This window comes from Ailuropoda melanoleuca, chromosome 11 (assembly GCF_002007445.2).
Source record: "Ailuropoda melanoleuca isolate Jingjing chromosome 11, ASM200744v2, whole genome shotgun sequence".
Classification (NCBI taxonomy): Eukaryota; Metazoa; Chordata; class Mammalia; order Carnivora; family Ursidae; genus Ailuropoda; species Ailuropoda melanoleuca.
Window position 1 is genome coordinate 9,351,977 of NC_048228.1, and position 20,139 is coordinate 9,372,115.

Consider the following 20,139-nt stretch of genomic DNA (forward strand, 5'->3'; position numbering starts at 1 on the left):
CCGGAGGGTAGAATCGCCCTGTTGAGAACCACTGCTCTGGCACCACCGTGGGGGAAGGGGGAGAGAGGGCAGACGTGATCATTCTTACCACGGACGTGAGACTTTGTCATTAGGGATGATGTTGAACACTGACATCAGTTGCTGACCTAACCTGAAAAGGCGGCTAAGTTCCATGTTTCCTGCCTTACAATGAGAAGGACGAAGCTCGTTTATTCGTTCCTTCATTCAGCAGCCATCTGCTGAGTACTTACGAAGTACCAGACCCTCATCTAGCCTCTGAGGATAAAGCAAGGAACAAAACAAAAATTCCTGTGCTTACAGAGGTGACATGTCACAGACTATAAAGGAGTAGGTGCAGTGTGTGGTATTTTGGGTGATAATAAAGGCCAGGAAGACAAAGTAAGTAAGTGGGGATGGGGGGAAGGGCATAGGGATGCTGGTGGGGGCTTTTACTTTAAAATAAGGTGGCCAGGCACAGCCTCACTCAGAAGGTGACATTTGAACAGAGACCTGCAGTAGGGGAGGGGTTGAGCTCAGCCACTGTCTGGGGAAACAAGGTTGCACAGAGACTTGCAAGTGCAAATGCCCTGGGGCCTCCTTGGCAGACTAAGGAATAACAAGTGTGGCCAGAGTGGAATTGGGGGGGGTGTCCCCAAGCACCGTTGGAGGGAATGGTGTTTCTGATGCCCATGGTGACTTCTCTAGGGCTATTTCTAGTAGCAGTGCCCTAAAATATAAGCTGGAACGTCAGAGCCCTCACTTCTAGCTGACTCAGGCTGTGTGAGCCTCTTTCTCCACTGCATGGGCGCTGTCCTCGAACTGCCACCTCACCTGAGTCTGTGACTCACCTGGCGTGGCCAATGCTGTGGCGATGGGGAGGTGGGGAGGGCAGGGTGTGATGTATAAGTGGAGGAGGGTGGTTGGCTCCAAACCTTGTCCTAAGTGGCCTGCACTGAGCACAGCCTCCTCTTGGTCTCTTCTGTGTTGAACCCAGCACCATGGTAGCCCTGCTCCTTCTCCTCCAGGCGGCCTGCGTGTTCTCTGTGGGGGTTGGGCTGTGGGTCATCGGCAGCCACTTCTTCACTGCGGACATCCCTGCGGCCGTCGGCCACCCAGTGAAACTGCGGGTCCTGCATTGTGTTTTCCAGCTGTTGTTGACTTGGGTGAGTTGGTGTGTTTTATTTGTCCCCTCCTCCTGAGGGTGAAGGAGGGAGTTGGGAAAACACACATCAGAAGACTCTAGTTGCATTAGTGCTACCGTCATGGCCGTAGAGGCTGACAGTGTATTATTCTCAAATCGGAGTGATCCCTGTTGGGTAACGTACTAGCCAAGAGGTTTGCAACCTCTTCATGGTGTTGCTCAAGCTGAGCTGGGCTCAGAGCCACGAGATGAAAAAATGACTTACTTCCTCCATTAACGGGGGAAAAAAGCCCTGCACTAGTCCCCCTCCCCTGCCTCCAGACTGACTTTCTTCCCAGCACACAGCGTGATGCTGTGAGGTGGGCAATGAGTTTTTCTGAATCTGGAGCGCCCATTACTGCCTACCAGCTAGCTAGAACCAGCCAACAATGAAGAGACACATGGCCAATTAGTAAATTAGTACTGATGAGCAAAACTACAGAATGTGACTTTAGGGAGAGATATGTGTTTTTTGTTACTTTTGAGAGATGGACAACTACGTAATATCGTCAGATTCTGCCCGTTGTTCCTGGTGTGCGAATTTAATAAAACCGATATAAATGGATCATGGGGAGACTTGTGTCCAAGTTGCCCATGGGGATTGGTGGTGCTTTTCCAGAGGGCTGATGAATGGAACACAGAGAAGGAGTGTTAAGTCTCTTACATAACGAAAAGTGATCACAAGCACCTGTTCTCATGAGGAATCCATCCTGGAGAAGAACCCACAGGCTGAAGGTTTCCTACCTTCAGGGCCAGCTTTTGCAAAACCCGCTGATACGTCCTGTGCTTTTCCTGTGGTTTGCCCTTGACTCTCATAGTTGGGTAGTCCGGGTTCCCAAATAGGGTGACTCAGTTTCCTCATCTGCACAAGAGGGGGGATAACAGTCTAGACTTCGTAGCATGGGCTCTAAGGAGGTAAGCCATCCCGAGCACAGCTTATAATGCCTGGGGCAAAAGAAACCCTCAATAAGTATTCACCTTACTGCTATTTGTGATTTGGTTTTTTCTACGAAGATGTGTCGTGTGACTACTATATGTCACCCACCAGTCCCGACTCTGGGATCAATGATGGATGAGAGAATGGACGTCCCAGAGAGAGTCTGCCTTCTGGATGGTCATACTGTCCCAGCAATATGGGGAGACAGAAACAAGCCAACTCACTGGAAATAAATTGATTTACACAGCGGCAGGTGCTATGAAGAAAGTAGAACAGGGTAGGAGGGTACGGCGGGTCTTCTGAATCTGGGGTTCCCTGAATCCACAACAGCAACAGAAGGCAAGGAGTCCCCGAATTTGGGGGGAGGTAGAAATCACTCCATTTTCACTTGTCTCCAAAGGAAAAGTGGTATTCCCTTCCATTAGGGATGGAAGTGACAAACCACAGTCGTGACAGCAGGACCTGAGGCTTTGTCACCAAGACTGTTTTCAGAGCAGATGACATCTCTCGCAGATGTTGTGAGAAACTGTGTGTGTGCCTCGTTTCTCTGAAGTTGTACTAGTGTTAAATAGGCCACTAGGTCTTGTTATTCTGTGCGCTAATAAGGAAGCACGGGCATTATTACTTTGCCCATGTACCTCCCTATTTTGATAACTATAATTGAAAAAAACTGGTTTCCTTGGTAATCCCACGTATTTTATTTTACATGTTGGAAACAGTCAGCCTCAAGGTCCATAGGCATCACTGAAAGCCTAAATGGCCTTGGCGTAGAGCCACTAGGAAGAAGGTGCCCGGGGGAGAGCCTGCTTTGTTTACTTTAATTGCTTATTATGCAGACTTCCAGACACAGGAGACAGAATACCATAACGACGCCTTGTGTTCCCACCCCCCAGCACTGAGTGCCGACTCCTGGCCAATCTTATTTCCCCGGTGATCCCGCTTTCCCCCCTTCGCATTTCCTAGGAAGCTGATCTTGGGTACCATATTTTATCCAAAAAGCTTCAGTAGGTATCTCTAAAAGACAAGAATCCCTCACCTTTTATTTATTTTTATTTTTATTTATTTATTTTACTTTGTATCTTTTTAAAAATTTAAGGTCAATTAATGAACATATAGTGTATTATTGATTTCAGAGGTAGATGTCCGTGATTCGTCAGTCTTACACCCAGTGCTCATTACGTCACGTGCCTTCCTTAGTGCCCATCCCCCAGTTACCCCAACCCCCCTCCCCTCCGGCAGCCCTCAGTTCGTTCCCTGTGATTAAGAGTCTCTTACGGTTTGTCTCCCTCTCTGATTACATCTTGTTTTATTTTTCCCTCTCTTCCCCTATGATCCTCTGTTTTGTTTCTCAAATTCCACATATGAGTGAAATCATAGATAATAAAAGTCTTTCTCTTTTGGACTTATTTCAAATAGCATAATACCCTCTAGTTCCATCGACAGGGTTGTAAATGGCAAGATTTCATTTTTGATGGCTGGGTAATATTCCATCGTATACATAGACCACATCTTCTTTATCCATTCATCTGTTGATGGACATCTGGGCTCTTTCCATAGTTTGGCTCTTGTGGACACTGCTGCTATAAATTTTGGGGTGCAGTTGCCTCTTCGGATCACTACATTTGCATCTTTACCCCCCACCTTTTAAAAAACATAACCACAATGCAGTTATCAGGTCCTAATAGCAGCTAATGCTTGGAATGGCCACGTTGGCTAGGCTGGTCCAGGAGGGCATCCTTGGGAAGAGGGGTCATGTCCAGGCCACAGTGGGGGGTGTTCCGGGTTAGAGGGACCCTTGTGGGGTGGCCAGAAGCCTGGTTTATGGGGCTGGGGGTCAGGTGTCTGGGGAGAGAGGAGGAGAGGAGCAGTGTGGGCCGGGGTGGGGTGCATCTCCTGCAGGGGTCATGGGGGAACACGGGGTGGAGCAGGGTCGTGGTCCAGTCTGCTCGTCAGCCACTCCCCTGGGGGGCATGGGCGGTGGCAGGACTCCAGTGTGGCACACACTGAAAACCTTTCCGCCTCATTTCCTCTTCTCTCATCAACAGGGCATGATTTTTGAGAAACTGGGAATCTGCTCGATGCCCCGGTTTGTCCGTTTCATGCATGATCTGGTGCCACTCAAGGAGGACCCGGATGTTGTGGTCACAGATCTCTGCTACGGGACTATCCCTGTGAAGCTGTACCAGCCCAAGGTGTTCTCCTGCACCCCCAGGCTCGGCATCGTGTTCTACCACGGCGGCGGCATGCTCATAGGGAGCCTGAGTAAGAGTCCTTCCCTCAGACCCCCGCCTGTCGTGGGACAGCGTCTGAGCAGAGCTGGGTGGGCGCCTGCCTTCCAGTGAGAGGCGGCCCTCCCATCACCTTCCTGGATCAGTCTATACACCGCTACAGGCCAGGGCACAATCAGAGGGTTAGCGGGTCCCAGAGCAGGCTGGTGGCAAAGATAGGGAATGTTTGGATCTCTTTCTGGAAGTGAGGAGACCTATATATGGAAAAAAAATATATATGTATATATATATTCATATATATATTTACCTATGTGTGCAATGGATGTATGTATATGGATATACATGGAATTCACACCACATAAAATTAATCACTCTTTTTTAAGATCTTATTTATTTATCTAGCAGAGAGAGAGAGACAGAGAGCACAAGCAGGGGGAAAGGCAGAAGCAGGGGGAGAAGCAGACTCCTTGCTGAGCAGGGAGGCCATCGCAGGGCTGGATCCCAGGACCCCAAGGTCATGACCTGAGCAGAAGGCAGAAGCCCAACCGACTGAGCCACCCAGGCACCTCAAATTAACCACCTTGAACTGTACAATTCTGTGGCATTTACTAACTCCCCGTGTTCAACAGCCACCACCTCTGTTTAGTTGGAAATCGGGATTTTTTTTAAAGTTAAAAAAACAAAAAACCAGAAACACGCCCTTTTGTTTCATGCCAGATATTGCCTGAGACAAATTCCGGTACAGACAGGAGAACCGAAAATTTGAGGAGAGTTAATGAGAGAAAAATCTCAAAATTGAGACGATTTTATTATCTTAACCTCCCCCACACTGGTGCCTCATGAATTTGAGGGAAAAAACACTTTTATTTGGTTTCAGCCCTGCCTTCTGAGCTGTGGAATGCCAGAGGCCCACGGCAGTAGCCTCGGGAGAATAAGGGCTTTCGTGCAGCCATGGTTTTGGTTCGGTCAGCATAATGAATGGCATTAACAGTCAATGGATATTAGATAATATTATTAATATTTACATGGCAGGCACTGTAGCGACCCTTCACGTGTGTGGTCTCATTAACACCCGCACATTCCTGTTGTTCTTATTGTGCCCATTTTACAGGTGCGGCAGTCAAGCCTCAGGGAGGTGAAGACATTTGCCCTGGGCTACCTCAGCTCGAGCGAAAAGGAGGCAAAGTCAGGATGTGAACTCTGGTCTGAACCCAGAGCTCACACCCCGAACCACTGTGCCCTATGGCCAAACAGCATCTCAGATATTTTGAATGAATTGCAGAGTCCATGGGGGGAGGGGACTCTTAGACGAAGTTGTTCAGACAGGACCTCCAAGGAGAAATTCTAGAAAGTGCTGCACAGCCGGAAGAAAGTCTGCAAAACGTCATTAGGATCAAGCCCAGCTCTCTGTCCATGGTGGTTGACAGAGAGAAAGGGCAGCCCATGGCTGTCAAAGGAAGCCACTAACCATCCTAGTGAGTGTTAAAACCCTTTTATTTTCTAGGAACCCACAATGCCATATGCTGTCATCTGTCCAAGAAGAGTGACTCGGTGGTTCTAGCGGTTGGGTGAGTACAAGAAAGAGGAGGTGGTGCTGGGTGATGGGGTGGGAGGCAGCACTGGGGGCAGGCGGGGAGATGAAGGGCCACCAGGACACGGGGACGCTGGGGCAGGGGATGGGCTGTGAGCAGCCGTGAGGGGAGGAAAGGAGAGACAGAGAGAGGCAGAGAACGACACTCCTTCCTGTGGGTGGCCCTTGGGCCCCCTGTCATCTGGAAGCTGTGTGGGGAGAGTTCCCTGTTAGGCAGAGCGGGTGCAGAGCTTTACACACATGAGCCCTGCTGGGTGGAACATACTTCACCGAGCAGAATAGCCCTGCATGTTCCAGATACTCAGCACCTCCTTCCATGAAATGCCACGGTGCTCTGCGTGGTAAACTGGACAAGCTCGAACATTGCCACAGCATTCCCAAGCACTTCCAAGAGGGGGTCCACTCTGGTGAGATCTGCCCCAGGAAGTGAGAAGAATAAAAAGCCACTCTCTTCTAACTGATCTTCAGAGCCGCCCTCCCAGTTTGGAACCTCAAGGAGGGGTTGGAGGACGTGGGGCAGGAGAGACCTAGGGTGGCCCCTCCTTGAGCCTCCACATCAGGCAAACTGAATACACATGACCACTGTCCCTGTGGTGGTGTGGCTTCATCCTCCCGCCCCTGCCATCTGACACTGCGTCCCACAGGAGCAGGGTGCTTCCTCCTGATTAATCTTTCCTGCAGCTTTTTTCAATGCCTGTGTCAGAGATATACCAATTGCCGGGGTCTTAGCGGGAATACCATTTCCCAGCTTCCTTGTGGCACAACTGGTTGAGTAAGACTGAAAAATATAAAAATTGGTCCTGGATGAGGAAGAGGGACCCAGAGAAACCAACCACTCACTTTATAATTCTCAGCTCCAAAACCATTTCTGCAGTAGGGAAATCTTAATCCAAGCATTAACCACGAATACTCCCCTCAGCTCCGGTTGTACTGAACCAAGATGTTGTCGGTATAATATACCAGCAACTTTCTGCAAGAAAATTATTTTATGAATCCAAGGTAGACAAGGTTTTAGAGTTGAAACATTGCTGTCCCAGCATGAACTCAGGGTAGCTTAAAAAGAGGAGACAGCCGAATGGAAATGGTTGGCAAAAGTTTGTTGATTCCATATATGTATTTAATTTGAAATGGTAACATTTCTCACAACACCCAGATTTTTGGAATCTCTTGAAAAATGGGGAGGTCTAGCATGCCGGGCTGGTGGGCCTGCATGGCAGGACCGAAGCACGGAGCTCAGGCACTCGCCTGGCTCACCGGTGGGGCAGTGATGGTCCAGAGTGGACGTGGCTGTACTGGAGGAGACCCGCATGTTCCCTGCTGTCCCCGGGCCGTGTTTACATCTGTAAGATCCTCGCACAAAACCTGGGAGGATGGCAGGATTCATTAGAATTGAAACCCAGGCAAATCTGGAGTTGCTCATTAAGGAATCATAAGAAGAGTGGACAAGTGTGAGTCAAGGCCGCAGCAGCAGGGGGGTTCAGAAAGATGGGGTTTGTGTTGGTAATTGCTAAATTGTTGAGCACTAGGTGAATGATGGGGCTCTTGTGGTCATAGCCTGTCCCCCGAAGGGGCATTGACACAGAGGGAATAGCAGCCACCACTCACTGAACCTACAAGCCAGGCATGGTGGGCTTCGTGTCTATACTTCATTTAAGCCCTCATACCTTAACTTCACCTGCTCAGGCTTCAGAAAGAGAAGTTAATGGAAGAAATTTGGCCTAAAGGGTGCTAGACACAGGTATTTTTGGCTCTGCTAGGGTTGCTGAGTGTAAACTGTGTTCCTTGATTCCTCTTTAGATACCGCAAGTTGCCCCAGCATAAATTCCCGGTGGCGCTAAGGGACTGCGTTGTAGCCACGACCCACTTCCTGAAGTCGCTGAATAAGTACGGGGTGGATCCAGATCGGGTCGTGGTCTGTGGAGACAGTGTGGGAGGGGGAATGGCAACGGTCATTTGTCAGAGATATTTGGGCTGTCCAGATCTCCCCAAGATCCGTGCTCAGATCCTGATCTATGCCAGTCTCCAAGCTGTGGATTTTCAGCTCCCCTCCTATCAGCAGAACAAGAATGTCCCATTGGCCAGTCGAGACTTCGCTTTCTACTGTTGGAGTACTGTCCTGGACATCAAGCCCTCCTGGAAAAGCACCATCATGAAAGGCGCCCATTTGCCTGCTGAATTCTGGAAAAAGTATAGAAAGTGGTTGGGTGCAGAAAACATCCCGGAGAGGTTTAAGAAGAGACCCTACCAGCCGAAGACCTCTGAGCCCCTGAATGAGTCTGCCTATCTGGAGACAAGCCTTGCTCTGGATTCAATGAACTCACCCCTGATTGCAGAAGATGAAGTCGTGTCTCAGCTCCCCGAAACTTTCATTGTGAGCTGTGAGTATGACCTTCTCCGGGACGATTCACTGTTGTACAAGAAGCGGTTGGAGGACCTGGGAGTCCCGGTGACTTGGCACCACATGGAGGATGGTTTCCATGGGGTGCTTAGCACTTTAGATATGGGCTGTTTGCACTTTCCCTGCTCCAAGAGGATTCTGGATGCCATGGTTCATTTTCTAAAGGGGTTGTGACCATCTTTCCTTCCTGGTAGAGCTACGAGAGTATGCACGGCACCACCATCTGGTTCCCCAATCGGGCTCTCTCTTGTGATATAGGTGATGCTGAATGGGGCTAGGGAGGGTGTTGAGGTTGCCTTGTCCTTCTTGCTTCAGGTTCTAGAACTGCAGAATGCATGTTTCTGATGTCTGAAGGGAGAGCAGTAGGAGAGATAGGTTTGGGGGGAGGGTGGCACTGTGTTCATGTTCACCACTGGGGAAATTTGAGCTGACGGTCTGCAGTGGTCATCTGAGAGTGAATGGTCATGCAAGTGTTGCCTCTGGCTTCCCTGAGGGAGAGTTCAGGCTGGTCTAGGCTGTGGGTAGCAGGAGTGTCCACTTGGCTGACCTTGGAATGAAACAGGGACACATCACATGTAATCCCATGGGCTTTCTTCAATCTAGCTTGGAGAATGGGGCTCTGATGTTCTAGACTGCTGGGTGGAGGTGGAGAAACTGCTGTCATTCTCCTCCTCTGGGTATGCAGTGACATTTTCCCTGCTGTTCCTCTGCCTCTGAACTCAGAGTTTCAACTTTCTAGGCTGGAAGAGTTAGAACAGAATGGCTAAGTTTTCTGTAGTGGCTGGCCCCTAGTGGCGATGAAGACACCTGATGGGGGGAATTTGGGAGCTTTTGGAGTCAAAGGGGCCGAAGGGACTGAAGATATGTTAGCAAAACCTTTTTCTGTTTTAAGACACAAAACCAGCTCAGATTGGCCTAAATCAGAGAAAGAATGTATTGGTAGCTATGAATTCTAGGGATAAATCAGATATCGTTTGATCCAGGAGCTCAAACAATGCCACTAGCTGCATTCTCTTTCCTCCATTCTGTGCTCTGCTGCACAGACTGCCCCTTCATCTCTGCATATGATGGCCCTGAGCAGCTCCACACTCACATTCTCGACAGTCGTGTGCCTCATTCTCAGCCAGCCCAGCAGAAACCACATTGTAACTCAATGGCTCCATTGGGTTTCTGAGTAGTATGTCCATATGCCACAACCTAGGGGATGGAATGTTTTGACCAACCAGGCCCATTTCCCATGCCAGCCTTGGAGTGGAGGATGGAGTCAGTTCCACCGGGTGCTTGGACTGAGCATGAGAGAGGGAGGGAGTACTTTCCTCACATCGAAGCTTACTTTTCTGCAGTAGACATTGATGCTTACTCTGCCAGGTGGACATCAATGCTTATGCTACTACAAAAGCTAAACGAACCCTGAATCAGAGTACTTGGAAGTGGCAAGAGATGTTAAGGACCACTAGGCAAGTTGACCACCTGTCCCTGAGGAATAAACATTCCCAGGAAAGGTCAGGCCCAGGTTCCCAGGCTGGCCCTACCTGGTCTTCAGGACTGGTTGGCTAACGGCTTTTATAGGCCAAGATCCAAGTCTACTGCACAGAGGCCCCCGGGCATGTCCTTAACTTGCTTTCAGTTGAATGTTCTCGCTGAAACATGGGGCAGAAAGGAATCCCATTTGGTGGCTTCTGGATCCATTCACAGCAGAAGACCAGCAGGTGTCTTTGTTGGAGAGATAGGAACCACTCATTGAAAGCACCTCAGCTGTTGGGCAATCCTGGGATCCGAGGAGCATGGTCTCTTCTAGAATAGGCCTCTGAGTTGAGTCTGGAGTAGGCTTCTGTCCTGGAGTATGGTCTTCATTGTTTCACCCTGTCTCTGCACATAGGTAGAAGGACTGGGCTGACCTTGTGGGAACTTGGGTGGTTAGCTTTTCTACTGTGGGGTGGCGAGGAGTGTGGGAGCCACCGGAAGACCACGCCCAGAGGAGAGGAGTTGGTTGCATTTTCAGGGCTGGAAGAGCCTCTGGATTTAAATTTCCATCTCCCTGTGATAAGAAAACAGCTCTTTTTTTTTTTTTAAAGATTTTATTTATTTATTTGACAGAGAGACAACCAGCCAGAGAGGGAACACAAGCGGGGGAGTGGGAGAGGAAGAAGGCAGGCTCCCAGCGGAGGAGCCTGATGTGGGGCTCGATCCCATAACGCCGGGATCATGCCCTGAGCCAAAGGCAGACGCTTAACAACTGTGCTACCCAGGCACCCCAGAAAACAGCTCTTTTGAGTTGCTGCCAGGCATTTTACAGCATGACAACCCTGCTCACACCCTCAGTCTGGACAGGTAGTTAAGAACCTCAAGCTTAGGATTCCTGCCGTAAAGTTCCCACTTTCCTTTTTCAGGGCACCCTATAAATAACCATTTGGGGGTCAAGCCCACAAGAAGTGAGTGACCTCTGCCCCAACCACCTTACCAGTAGCAGGTACTTGCTACCCTGCTCTCTCTCCTGCTCGTTTGAGACCTGAGACAGAGGACTGCCCTTACCTCAGCTTATTGCACCCCACCAACCCCATTTCTGGGATCTGTAAGCAATAAATCTTGGGAGTTTATTACCTTTGTGTGAGCGTATTGAAATTGCACCTTCAATCAAAATGACCCTGGGTTTCCACTTCCCCAGGGTGGGAGCTGGGATGCTGAGGGAGCCACTTGCCAATCCCACGTGGGTGCCTCGTGTCTCCTCATTCAGCAGGTCATGATCTGAATATTTTTAATTTAATACACCAGCTATGCGCCCCCCAACACACTCATGTTTGTTCCTCACATGAACTCTACAAAGTAGGTATTCTTAAACCCATTTTCTAGCTGAGGAAACAGAGGCCTAGAGTCATTAATAACAATGCTCACTTCCTATCTCTTTCCAGTTAGGATCAAAGCCATGTGGTTGGCCAGGTGCTGCGCATTGAACCCCTGATCCATCTGACAACACCCCCTTTCTGGCACACCCCATGGCCCATTAGCTCTTTCCTTTCCCATCATTCAGAATTAAAATAAAAGACATGATTGAGCCACATGACCTTATTTGAGTCATTTGCTGTCCACCTAGGGGTCAGCTACTGTTTGATCTGACTCAGGTTGATGGAGTAAGCACATTTTTGCCATCTGGTTTCCTTTGTTTTTTTGACCGTAGCTTTCTCGAAGTCTGAATGACTTTAGAATTGGTCATTGTAGCTGAGGTGTCCAGCTAATACCAGCTCAGGGATGATGGACACCTGCAAAGCATTAAGCCCTGACATTGTGCAAGTGTTTTCTCAGTAAATTCCCAGGACTTCCCTGAAGAGAAATGCCAGTTAGGCCAGGGCAAATGCCATATGATAAAGGACAACGTGTTGCATCCCAAATTGCTCTCACTGGTCAGTAGGCAATGGAGGACAAGGTCCTAAGGCAAAGTTGGAAATATGGGCAAAATTTGTCTTTATTGCTCTTCCCTCCACTTCCCTTTCAGTGTCTTCTTCGGGGTACCCCTCACCCCCACCCAGGACCTCCCTGCCTTTCTGATCCCAAGCCTTGCCTCCTCTCTGCCTGCACTCTCTGCTCCAGAGTGACTGCTGACTCTCTGTTATCCCTGGGCTACTATAGGCCAGTCTAGGTTAGGTTCTGCTGCAATGACAAGTGGCCCCACAGTCTCAGTGGCTTAGGGCAGCAAAGCTCTATTTCTTACTCACACTACATATTACATGGCTTCACAGCTCGGCTGGAGCTCTGCTTCACGTTTCTCTACTCCAGCATCCCCAGGCTGATGGAGCAGCCTCTCTGTGAAATGTTCTCCAGTCCCATGGCACAGGAGAAAAGAACATGGAAAATCACATGCTGACTCCCCAAGCTTCCGTTCACCTTTCATTGACCAGAGCAAGTCATGCAGCCACGCCTGACACTGATGCGACGGCATCATCCTCCCCAGAGAGGGGCAGCAGATCGTTTTTGGACAATGTGACACCTTACTACGCTCTCAACCATATTTCCATCCTACCTTTTAAAAAATTAATTTTAAATTATGTAAGTGATACACAAGGATGTGATCTTTTAATTTTTTTAGTTTTTTTTAAAGATTTATTTTTTTTATTTTAGAGAGAGAAAGCATGTGAGTGGGAGGAGGGGCAGAGGGAGAGGGAGAGAAAGAATCCCAAGCAGAGTCTGCACTGAGCACAGAGCCAGACATGGGGCTCAATCTCACAGCCCTGAGATCATGACCTGATCTGAAACCAAGAATCGGATGCTTAACCAACTGAACCACCCCGGAGCCCCGATATTATCTTTTAAAATAAAACCTTCAAATACTGGAAATAAGGCTAACGTCCTTTTTGACCACCCTTCCTTTGCTCTATCTGCTTATATCTGGATGTATCCACTGTTGCCTCGTTGGCAGGGGGTGGTCTTCCAATCCTTTAAAGCCTGTTTCTATGCTTTCACATAGGCAGATATGTACCCATGGAAGATACAAAGCATTATTTTGTGGGATGACGTTGCCATGTATTGGTACATAAAAGATATTATTCTGTACATGTTGTGACACTTGAGTGTTTTCAATCAATGATATACCTTAGAAATCTAGCCTAGTAAACAACCTGGATTTACCTTACTCTTTTTAGCTACTGCATAGTGTTCCCTGGTGTGGCTATATTATAGGTCTTAGCCATTCCCAAGCGGTGGACACACTTGGTCTCTTTCTAGTTTTTCACAAACAAATCTGTAGGGAATGTGTCTGCACATGCCCCCTCCTGCATGTGTGATTCTGTGATGGATTCAAGAAGAACTGTTAACTGGGGATATTTTAAATTTTGGTGGATGCTACCAAGGTGCCTGTCCCTCTTTCCCAGCAGATCTCAACTGGGAGGGAAATCATTTGATCATAACCATCAATCCAAAGGCAAAAAGAAAATGGATTGGCTTGACAATCAGTAGGGCGGGACCAAGTTGGCGTGGCATGCCTGTATTTTAGAAGGGAAGTTCCTTCACTCAGATGAACCTCTACAAAAATCAGTTAAGGAATTGGGGAAGGATGCAACGTTATTGACTTTTTGCCTCCAACGTCTTTGACTTTTTGCCTCCAACATCTTTGCATCCCACAGAAGAAAGCAAAGGATACCAGAGCCAGCAGATTGTCTCCTTGTGCCCACAGTTGCCATGGCTTGCTCTTTTCCCTCCCTAGAGTATCTCTGCCCCAACAGCTTAGCTGGTTGTCTTGCAAATTACTGCACAAAGTTGAATCAGATAAGGAAGTGCTGGAGATTCAATTTCAAAGAATTTCTAGTCATAGGAAAAAGCCTTCCTATTTCCCAATTTCTCAAATATGCTCCTCTACTGTAGGGAAAGGAATGGATTTTTGTCACTAAAATAAACTTGGTTTAGGCACAAAAGGAAGAAGGGATTGAATATTTATCTATCACTTATATGTGACCAGCATCTTGTGAAGTGTTTTATAGGTGACATTTCATTGAATTCTCATCATCTCATGGTATTTACTCCCAATTTTTAGATTAGGAAACCAAGGTCGACTTGGGCAATCTTGAAGTTCAAGCCAAGTATGTCGGAGTTCCAAGTCTACCACCCACCACTATTCTGTTACCTGCAAAATACCCTGAAGCAGGCTGATCATCTTTAAGAAGCATTTCTAGGCCATCTTGGACCAGGAGGGCAGAAGTTAATGCATGATCTATCTTTTAGGTCTTAAGTGCTGCTTTCTCTGGAAAGCCAAGCAGGGTTAAGTCCTTCTGTGAGCTTTCAGAGCATGCTGTAGTTCCTCGAACATAGTGCTGAGCCCATGGTATTGGGATCATACAATGACCAAAAACGTCTGCCCCTAAACTGGATGAAAGTGATCCCTAATTTCTAATGTCCACAGGTGATTAGAGAAGCAAATGACAATCATCCCTGCAGGAGGATAATGTCAGCCTAGACCTACATTATTTTTGCAAATAATTTTTCAGGTACCAGGTACATGAGAAAAGAAGAGCTAGCAAAAAGAAGCCACAGAAACAACAGCTAAAAAAGAAAAAAAAAAAAAAGCACCTGGCTGGCTCAGTTGGAAGAGCATGTGAATTGTGAGTTTGAGCCCCATGTTGGATGTAGAGATTAAATAAAACTTTATTATTTTTTGGGGGCGCCTGGGTGGCACAGCGGTTAAGCATCTGCCTTCGGCTCAGGGCGTGATCCCGGCGTTATGGGATCGAGCCCCACATCAGGCTCCTCCGCTATGAGCCTGCTTCTTCCTCTCCCACTCCCCCTGCTTGTGTTCCCTCTCTCACTGGCTGTCTCTATCTCTGTCGAATAAATAAATAAAATCTTTAAAAAAAAACTTTATTATTTTTTTTTATTGAAGATTTTATTGAAGATTTTTTTTATTGAAGATTTTTTTAAAAAAAAACTTTATTATTTTTTTTTTATTGAAGATTTTATTGAAGATTTTTTTTATTGAAGATTTTTTTAAAAAAAAACTTTATTATTTTTTTTTATTGAAGATTTTATTGAAGATTTTTTTTATTGAAGATTTTTTTAAAAAAAAACTTTATTATTTTTTTTTATTGAAGATTTTATTTATTTATTCGACAGAGATAGAGACAGCCAGTGAGAGAGGGAACACAAGCAGGGGGAGTGGGAGAGGAAGAAGCAGGCTCATAGCGGAGGAGCCTGATGTGGGGCTCGATCCCATAACGCCGGGATCACGTCCTGAGCCGAAGGCAGATGCTTAACCGCTGTGCCACCCAGGCGCCCCTAAATAAAACTTTAAAAAAAGGAGTCACACACTGTAGAATAGTTCTGCTTACTATGTCAAAGGAGATAAAATCTGTATCAACATATTTATCCATATAATCTACATAAATAGAATAGGTAAATCTATATGTAGTCTATGAATATAATCTACACATTTAAAATATAATATATAAGTGTAGTCTATAAATCTATAGATCTGAAAATTTGGAAGGCAAAAAGTGGTAATTTAAAAATTCATAGGGTAGAAGGGTGCCTGGGTGGTTCAGTCAGTTGACAAAAAATTGATAAGCATCTGGTAAGACCAATAAGGAAAAGGGGGAGCACAAACAGTAAATACCAGGAATAAAAAGGGACTTCAGTACAGATTCTAGGGACATTAAAAAGATGATGAGAGGAAATTATGAGCAACGTATGCTAAAAAAATTGAGAATTGAGATGCAGTGTGTAAATTCCAAGAAAAACACAATTTGCCAAACCAAAAAGAGAAAACCTGATTTGTTTTATAATAAAAGATACTGAATCTAACTGAAGCTTTCCAACAAAACAAACAAACCAACACAAAATGTAAATCTCCTGACCCAGATGCCTTGATTTTCTTAATATTAAGGGGAAAATGACATTAATTCTACATAAACTGGCATAGAGAATATAAAAAGCAGGTATACTCTTTCTGTGAGGCTTATTTAGTAATCAAATTCCACAAGGAGAATGGAAGTGAACATTATAGGCTGTGAAAATCTTACAGATATAAATATTTCTAAAAAATGTTTAGCAAACTTAATCCATCAGTATATATAAAGGATATCATGACCAAGTTGAGTTTATACTAGAATGTAAGATCCGTTTCATATTGGAGAATTTGTTAATATCACAAACAATGTAATTTATCACATCAATACATTCAATGAGAGAAACTGTGTGATTATCTTAATAGATGCAAAAATTTAAACATTTATTTATGAAAAAATTGTCAGCTCTTTAGAATAGAAGAAAATTACTTTAACCCAATAAATGGCATCGACAAAAAATACCTATAGCAAACACCATGCTTAATGGTGAAACCCAGAATTTTCCCCTTGGTATCAGGAACAGGAAAAGTGTTGTTCCCTATCATTTTTATTTGACATGTACTAGTGGTCCTAGCCAATGTAAGAAGACAAGAATAAACCAATAAGAATTGAAAGGGAGGAAACTAAATAGTTATTATTATTTGCAGATGCTATGATCCTACATGTGAATTCTCAAAGAATCTACAACAAAATTATTAGAATGAGTCAAAAAGTTGATGTACACAAAGTTATCATTTATAGAAAAAATCAGTTGCGTGCCTTTCTCTTTCCACCATCTTGGAGCCTGTGGAGGCCTGCTGGGAACAGGACTCCTAAAGCGACAAATATGTCTGGAAGGCTGTGGTCCAAGGCCATTTTTGCTGGCTATAAGCAGGGTCTCTGGAACCAGAAGGAGCACACAGCTCTTCTTAAAATCGAAGGTGTTTATGCTTGAGATGAAACTGAATTCTATCTAGGCAAGAGATGTGCTTATGTATACAAAGCAAAGAACAACACAGTGATTCCTGGCGGCAAACCAAAGAAAACTAGAGTTATCTGGGGAAAAGGAACTCATGCTCACGGAAACAGTGGCATGATTCGTGCCAGATTCCGAAGCATCCTTCCAGCTAAAGCCATTGGCCACAGAATCTGTGTGATGCTGTACCCCTCAAGGATTTAAACTTAATGAAAAGTAAATAAATAAAGGCGTAGATTTAAAAAAAGAAGAAAAAAAGAAAAAATCAGTTGCATTTTAATATGTAGGCAAGAATCAGAAAATGAAATAAAAATAATCCATTTAAGTTGCATAAAATATAAAATACATAGGAACAGACAATATTGCGAGGGAAAAGACGACTGATAGAATAAGAGAAAATATTTGTAAATCATATATCTGATAAGGAATTAACATCAGGAATATAGAAGGAATCCCTACAACTCAACCACACACACACAAAAAAAGCGAAGAAAACCACCACCACCAACAACAACAAAAGACCCAAACAAAGAAGCAAACAAAAAACACTTCAAAACAAACAACCCAACTAAAAAATGGGCAATGTTTTCTTAAAGATGATACACAAATGGCCAATAAACACATGGAAAGATGCTCCACATTATTAGTCATTAGTGAAATGCAAATCAAAGCCACAATGAGGTATCGCCTCACATTCATTAGGATGGATTGTTAATAAAAATGAAATGTAACAAGTGTTGGCAAGGATGTGGAGAAATAGGAATGCCTGAGCATTGCTGATGGGAATATAAACTGGTGTGAACCCTGGGGGAAAAGAGTTTTGTGTTGCCAATTTTCTCCCTAGATGTTCCAAAGATTGGAAAGGGAAAAACTCAGATACCTGTACACCCATGATCATAGCCACACTGTTCACAATAGCCAAAAGGTGGAAACAATCCAAATGTCCATCAACAGATGAATGGATACACAAAGTGTGGTCTATATATATAACAGAATATTATTCAGCCATTATTCATCCAAAAAAAGAAATTCAGAATGAAATTCTGACACGTACTATACCATGGATGAACCTTGAAAACATTAGGCTAAGTGAAATAAGCAAGACTGAACCAAACCAAATAAAAACCCTGTATGCTTTCTCTTATACGGGGTACGTGGAACAGGAAAATTCATAGAGATGGAAAGTAGAACAGGGATTGTTAGCGCCTGGGGGAAGTAGCAATGGGGAGCTATTGCTTAATGGGTAGAGAGCTTCTGTTTAGGATGATGAAAAAGTTCTAGACGTGTGGAGTGATGGAAACAAACATACATGCTGATGGGGGGGAGTATAAACTGACATATTGGAGAACAGGTGGGAGCTGTCTACCAAAGTTGAAGACACCCTATGACCCAGCAATTCCACCGTTATAGGTCTATATCTCAGAGCAGAGGTTTCCAAAGCAAGATCCCCGGAGATCCTCAAGCTTCCTTCAGGGGACCTGCAAGGGCAAAACTATTTTCTTAATAATGCTAAGATATTGTTTGCCCCTTTTCACCGTGTCGACATTGGCACTGAGAGTGCAGGTGCAGTGGTGGTAAAGCAGTTGGTGCCCATGCCCGATCCAGGCAGGGTTGCCAGTGGTGTTAACAGTCATGACTCCACCACCACACACTAACAGTGAAGTAATAATAATGATGATGGTGATGATGATGATGCTGGTTTCACTTAAGGTTGTCCTTGATGAAGAAGAAATAAAAATGATTAATTTTATTAATCTTGACCTTTGAGCGGATACACTTCCAACATGCCGTGTGATGGAACAGAAGGTAGGTGTGAAGAAAACTCTGCTGTCGCAAACCCAAGAATGATATTCTCTTGAAAAACAGCACTGAAGTTATAAGCAGAATTAGGTGGGCTTTTTTAAAAAATTAAATACCATTTTTACTTGAAGACATGTTGGGGAGACAAATCGTGATTATTCACATTGGAACATCTGGCAGATATTTTCTTAAAAATGAATGAAGTAGGTCTGACGCTTCAGAGAAAATTGGACATTAGTTGCTGCTGATGACAGAGTTTTTGAGCTTTCAAACTAAAACTAGAATTTTCATCGCTGTGAGCTGGTCAACTTCCTAACACTTGAATGCTTTTCTGATGAGATCACTAGTGGTATTAGCAGATGCAATTTTTAAAATATCATAAAATACACCAACATTTGGAAGATTTGTAAGGCTCAGTATTCCAGTGACCACCATGATGTTACAAAACCACAAGTAACTGAAAGATCTGCTCAAAGCACAAACTCAACCTGTGGATTTTAATGTAACAGAGCTCAAGGAGGTGACTGAATAGTTTCAGATTCCACATTGTAACTAACCTTTAAGAAACTACCACTCATTGAGTTTTGCTGTAGCATCAAAGAATATCCACAATTGGCTTCAAAGACTATTAAAATATTTCTTTCCCTTCTAACTACTTATCTCTATGAGGTTAGATTTTTTCCTTTACACAAAACAATCTATCACGACAGATGGAATTTTTTGAAATCAATCAATAATAACCAATATACTTATATTCCTCTATTGGGTTTGCCCCTTCTGTGGTATAAATATCTCCACCATGAATGATTTTGAGCTACCAATGTGATTTCACAGAATGTAGTGTTGGGAAGTGATGGGCACTGTGGGCTCTCATGAGCAGCTATGACCCGGCTCCAGACCACCAATACAATCCACATTTTAAAAAGGTCTTTGGGTCCTCCATAATTTTTGAGAAACTAGAAATGTGAGAACCACTGCTCTGGAGAAATGGCTGTATCTGGGCCCCAGGAGACATGCAGAAAAAGGTCATAGCAACCATAACTACATGCAACATGAGTGAATCTTTTTTTTTAAAAGATTATTTATTTATTTATTTATTTATTTATTTATTTATTTATTTTTGCTAGAGAGAGAGAGAGAGCATGCACCTGAGCAGGGATGGGGGGAGGAGTAGAGGGAAAAGCAAACTCCCGGCTCAGCAGGGAGCCCGATGCGGGACTTGATCCCAGGACTCTGGGATCATCGCCTGAGCAGAAGGCAGACACTTGCTTAACCGACTAAGCCACCCAGGTAACCATGAATGAATCTTAAAAATATTAACTATAGGGGTTNAGCCACCCAGGTAACCATGAATGAATCTTAAAAATATTAACTATAGGGGTTCCTGGGTGGCTCAGTCAGTTAAGCATCTGCCTTTGGCTCAGGTCATGATCCCAGGGTCCTGGGATTGAGCCCCACGTCAGGCTCCCTGCTCACTGGGGAGTCTGCTTCTCCTTTTCCCTCTGCCTCCTTCCCCCTGCTTGTGCTCTGTCTCTCTCTCTCTCAAGTAAATAAATAAAATCATAAAAAAATATTAACTATGTTGAGGAAAAGAAACCAGACTCAAATAGAATACATGTTATATAGTTTCATTTATACCAACTCCAGAAACACGTATAAGGCTAAGCATTAGTGTATAGGAATGCATCCTTTGGTGCTCAGCATAAAAAAAAAAAAAAAAAAAAA

General features: G+C 45.0%; 1 protein-coding gene and 1 pseudogene across 2 annotated transcripts; both read left to right on the forward strand.

Annotated features, from left to right (window-relative positions):
• The first annotated feature begins 952 nt into the window (after positions 1–952).
• On the forward strand, positions 953–10,955 carry AADACL3 (arylacetamide deacetylase like 3). Of its 2 annotated transcripts, XM_019806320.2 has the most exons (5): positions 953–1,163; positions 4,163–4,379; positions 5,850–5,913; positions 7,734–8,314; positions 10,725–10,955. In XM_019806320.2, exons 1-5 carry the CDS (start codon positions 999–1,001, stop codon positions 10,772–10,774), a joined length of 1,077 nt encoding a protein of 358 aa, XP_019661879.1. In that variant the 5' UTR covers positions 953–998; the 3' UTR covers positions 10,775–10,955. The 2 variants fall into 2 exon arrangements, with proteins under 2 accessions (XP_019661879.1, XP_002925630.1); XM_002925584.4 differs by lacking the exon at positions 10,725–10,955 and having other exon boundaries at positions 7,734–10,429.
• Positions 10,956–16,485: 5,530 nt separating this feature from the next.
• On the forward strand, positions 16,486–16,818 carry LOC109490606 (annotated as a pseudogene).
• Positions 16,819–20,139: the final 3,321 nt, after the last annotated feature.